Genomic DNA, 4,029 nt, shown 5'->3' with positions numbered 1-4,029 from the left:
TTTCCATAAGCCTGTGCGCTTCAATTTTTCTCGGATTCGGGGTAGTTTTTCTCATGTTATCAGTTGGAATATACATATAAGTTGGCAATGTAAGATTTTTCGCCGTGGTCGCGCAGCAAAGATATCCCGATTGAAACACATTCTGTAGAATTATTTTCAAGCAAACGTAGTTTTACTATGTATTTTATTATTTTACATTTTGTTGAAAAAACTTGGTAAATAAAATTAATTAAACACTAGATGCATGTAAGTGCAAAAACTTTAGAGATATCAACATCAGCAGTTATGTATAGAGATTTTGACTTTTTTAAATGTTTCTCCCGACACTGAATTGCTTACTCATCTTCGTGTTTATTTGAATGATGCAACTTTTGTATATTTATATCTGATAATATTCATTGATTAGCTTGTCCAATAACTAATTCCAATACACATATTTAATTCTCATTTTTATACGATTCCACGTTTAAGGGCTTCAACAAGTTAGTCTTCCGTATATGATTTTGTTCTGTACGACTTTAAGCTATTTAACCAGCCAGTCCAGCTTTTTGTCTGCACTTCTGCATAATAGCGCGTAGCATAAATTGCTTACGAGATAATTGGCGTACATGCTTCAAAAAGGTTTCCAAGTCAATGACACCACTTCGTAAGGCCTCACCCAAATAGTAAATTGCGTCCTCAAGCGCCGATTCTTCAGCGTATGCATTCAGTAGTCTGTAGTGGAACCAAAATCAAATTTTTTTAAGTTGGCTACATTTATACATTTGTGTACATACTGTCTGTATAGAGGCGCTGTTGTGGTAACAGCTTCATCTGGATCAATACCATCCGACTTCTCCAAGGCCTCTAAACTCTTCTCAAGCTCTTGCTCCTTATCACGTAATATATTAATATTCTTTTGCAGCTCGACCTGAATTAAAAATTACTTACTAATCTCAAAGCGAGCACTATTTTACATGTGGTCTTACTTCCTCTCTATTAAGACGCGCAATAACATTATCAATTTTCGAGCTACCCTCTACCAATTCCTGCTTGGTACGGTTAAGTGTTTCAATTTCAGCTTGATATTGATTTACTTTCTCTTGTAGACGGCGACGTAATTTGTCTTCGACTGCGCTAATTAGCGAGGCCTTAATATGTTCCTCAGTAATGGTACCAGTTGAACTTGGCGTTGAAGAATTCTAAGATATAAATAAACAATTTAATTCGTTTAAGTTGAATACAAGTATGAACAATGTAGTTCAGATTTACATAGCCAGAATTGTAGCCAGGAACTTGCGGAAAGCTCATATACGGTGGATACCCGCCGGCACTTGCACCGGGGTTGGCAGCAGCTGAATTTCCCCCAGCTGGGTACGGCGGGTATGGTCCAAAGTTATTTCCTGGTTGATATGGCGGAAAATTTGCGCTTCCGCCAGCACCAGCGGTGGGATAAGGGGGATAGCCAGCACCACCTGGCGAAGGAAATGCTACAAAAAATTTGAATCAATTTTAAATTTTATTAAATGCAATTATAATATGCTTACCTGGATGTGGGTAGGGAGTCGTTTGATCTTTCGGTTTAGAAAATACTGGTGGATGATCACCAAAAGTTAATATCATTACTTGTATGAGGGAAAGTAAATCCGACGTGTGCTGAAAAATACATTTTTGTAAAAATATTTAAAGCGAGTTTCTAATAGCGTTTTATATTTTTGATTGATTAAATTCAAGACAACTACACATAATCTAAAAGCGTTCTAAATTAATGCCAAATCTCAATTGTTGAAAGTAAAATACAGACCCAACAATCATTTGTGTTTTTAAAAGTAACTCAAAGTAACCTTGCAATAGGTGTTAAGTTAACGTTTTTTAGTATTATGTTTATTTTATAAGTTTTTAGAGCGAATATTTATAAATCACCATGTGCATGTTTATTTTAGTAAACTTTTAAAAAACCTAATTTAAGTTGATTATGCTTGTTGGGACTTAATAGAGATACAAATGTATTTGCCCCTTCTAATTGGGTAAATTACTCGCCGTACAGAAGCTATTGGAATAATTTTCACTTACCGGTTGCCAGTCGTGCAAGTAGGGCAAGTAGATTTTTCCATTGTGATCCACGTACATTGATACCTTAATTTGCATTGTTGGTGTTGGCCTCACAAAGCACATAGGAGCGTTTTGAGGATGTGTGTCCATTAACCATATAATTATGGGAATGTAGTAAGTGTTATCTACGGGAATGCCAATCATAATATACAAGGTACTTTAGAAACTATTAGAACATTTTGAGAACTTACTTTTGTAGACAACCGGTATAGTTCCAGCCAAATTAAAGAGATCCTTTGAACTTCCATCGTTAAAAACTAATTAAAAATGTAAAACGAGAATGCAGGAAAAGTGCATATAAAAACTTAATCTGTATGTATATGTACTAGAAAACTAGTGCAATGTTAAGGCAACACCCATTCCTACTCAACTTACCAAATTTCTGCAAATTGTAAGACAATGACCGATAATTGGTAACTACGTCAATGACATCTTTTTTTGTGACGCTTATGTTTTTGTACTACGAAAAATTAATTATTTGTTTAGTTTCTACTGCTACAGGTTGAAAATAAGAGCAAATATTCTGGGAATAACCCACCCTGGATAATAGCTTGGAAATCTGCGCCTCCTCCGCAGCGGGCATCATTTTGTATTTGTGCTGAATTATTTAAACTTTTCTTCCAATTATATTCGTAATTTATTTGTAATAAATTTATTAAAATAACAATTAAAATTAAACACTTGATATAATTCCCAACTAAAAGTTTTTCTTTTGTTCGTCTTTTGACGTTTAATGACTACATCCAGATATGACACATCCTTAGCATAGTGTTGCCACACTGCGCTTTTTACGCTGTCAACCAAAAAAATATTGCTCAAATGAAAAAACAAAGGGTGGGATGTGGACCGGATGTGTTGCGTTTCGAATATTCAGCTGTGTCGCAGAATTGATTCTTCATTTCATTTGGTGCCGCGAAATTCTATCGGATTTAGATTTTTCGAATATCAATAATTATTGAATCATGAACAAACCGATATTCGAATCAGCTCTTTTCACATTAGGCCTGTTTCTTTTTACGATAGTTTGTACAAAAAAAAAAATAAAGTTTGTACCAATTACCGATCTCGATGGGAAATTACACGCTTACCGATTCCATTTTCGGGTATATTGACGATCCGTTTTCCCACTTAAGTTTGCGGCAGAAATTTATGTACAGACAACTACCAAAATTGTTTGTGAAACCGATACTTTTTCGGCTGTTTTCTTTTTTTTGAAGTTTGTCTGATTGATTTTTCCGTTCAATACGCTTTCCTTCTGCACTTTACACACTTTTTCATGGTTCAAAGAAAAATAAAAAATTAGGAAGCGCCTGACGGAATACGAACCCGGCCCCTTCTGGAAGCGAATAAATAGCAGCACACTCCTCTGCACGCTCAGCCACTGCCGACTACGCATGCATGCTTTCAAATGTTTAGCTTGAGCAAATAAAATACAATTGTTGCTCTCAAATGACATCATCTTTTTCGAACATTTCGAAAGTTTTCCGGATACGAAAATGAATGATAACTGTAGTCGTTTTCTATACGTTTCCGGATACGGAAAATTGTACTAGACTGCAATGTCGGCAAAATTTACGTTTCTTTGCTGGCTGGAGTTGTTGCAACAGCGTAAAAGTTGTCCAGATTTTCTGTTCTATGCTCCGTTAATTAAGTTTTTAATTTCTAAAGAATACTCAGACGGCCTAGAGACCTCTTCCATGACTCAAATAAAAAAAAAAAATAAAATATAGATCTTGAATGGCACTTCGAATGATATACATTTTTGACAAGGTCGCACACGTGCAAGCAGGTCATAAAAAATGCAATAAATAATATATATATATTTTTTTTTAATTTAGGGGTTTAAACTTTCTAACGCTTTTTAAATAATGGGATCGTGTTTCTCTCAAAATATATAAAATGTGTGCAATAAAATATATTTTTTTTTTTGTAAAAAAT

At 34.8% G+C, this 4,029-nt stretch overlaps 1 protein-coding gene across 1 annotated transcript; it reads right to left on the bottom strand.

Moving 5' to 3' along the window:
• Window positions 1-150: 150 nt before the first annotated feature.
• TSG101 (tumor susceptibility gene 101) lies at window positions 151-2,862 on the bottom strand. The gene is made up of 9 exons (XM_017638656.1): window positions 2,630-2,862; window positions 2,467-2,551; window positions 2,283-2,348; window positions 2,053-2,216; window positions 1,527-1,635; window positions 1,252-1,469; window positions 969-1,181; window positions 777-910; window positions 151-714 (listed from the first exon to the last, which is right to left on the bottom strand). The coding sequence occupies exons 1-9, from the start codon at window positions 2,675-2,677 to the stop codon at window positions 528-530; spliced, it is 1,224 nt and encodes a 407-aa protein (XP_017494145.1). The 5' UTR covers window positions 2,678-2,862; the 3' UTR covers window positions 151-527.
• Window positions 2,863-4,029: the final 1,167 nt, after the last annotated feature.

The sequence above is a fragment of the Rhagoletis zephyria genome, unplaced genomic scaffold (assembly GCF_001687245.7).
Source record: "Rhagoletis zephyria isolate East Lansing unplaced genomic scaffold, Rhagoletis_zephyria_1.1 Rzeph_scaffold_26029, whole genome shotgun sequence".
Taxonomy (NCBI): domain Eukaryota; kingdom Metazoa; phylum Arthropoda; class Insecta; order Diptera; family Tephritidae; genus Rhagoletis; species Rhagoletis zephyria.
Note: the sequence above shows the minus strand (reverse complement) of the source record. Positions and strands in the feature narration are given on the sequence as shown.

What these genes read in the sequence shown, in the direction of transcription:
- TSG101 (XM_017638656.1), bottom strand. Translation starts at nt 2,677, where the DNA reads ATGATGCCCGCTGCGGAGGAGGCGCAGATTTCCAAGCTATTATCCAGG. An exon ending in ACTTGCACGACTGGCAACCG is followed by an intron (nt 1,636 to 2,052) that starts GTAAGTGAAAAT and finishes TGTATTTTTCAG; the next exon opens with CACACGTCGGATTTACTTTC. An exon ending in ACAGCGCCTCTATACAGACA is followed by an intron (nt 715 to 776) that starts GTATGTACACAA and finishes GTTCCACTACAG; the next exon opens with ACTACTGAATGCATACGCTG.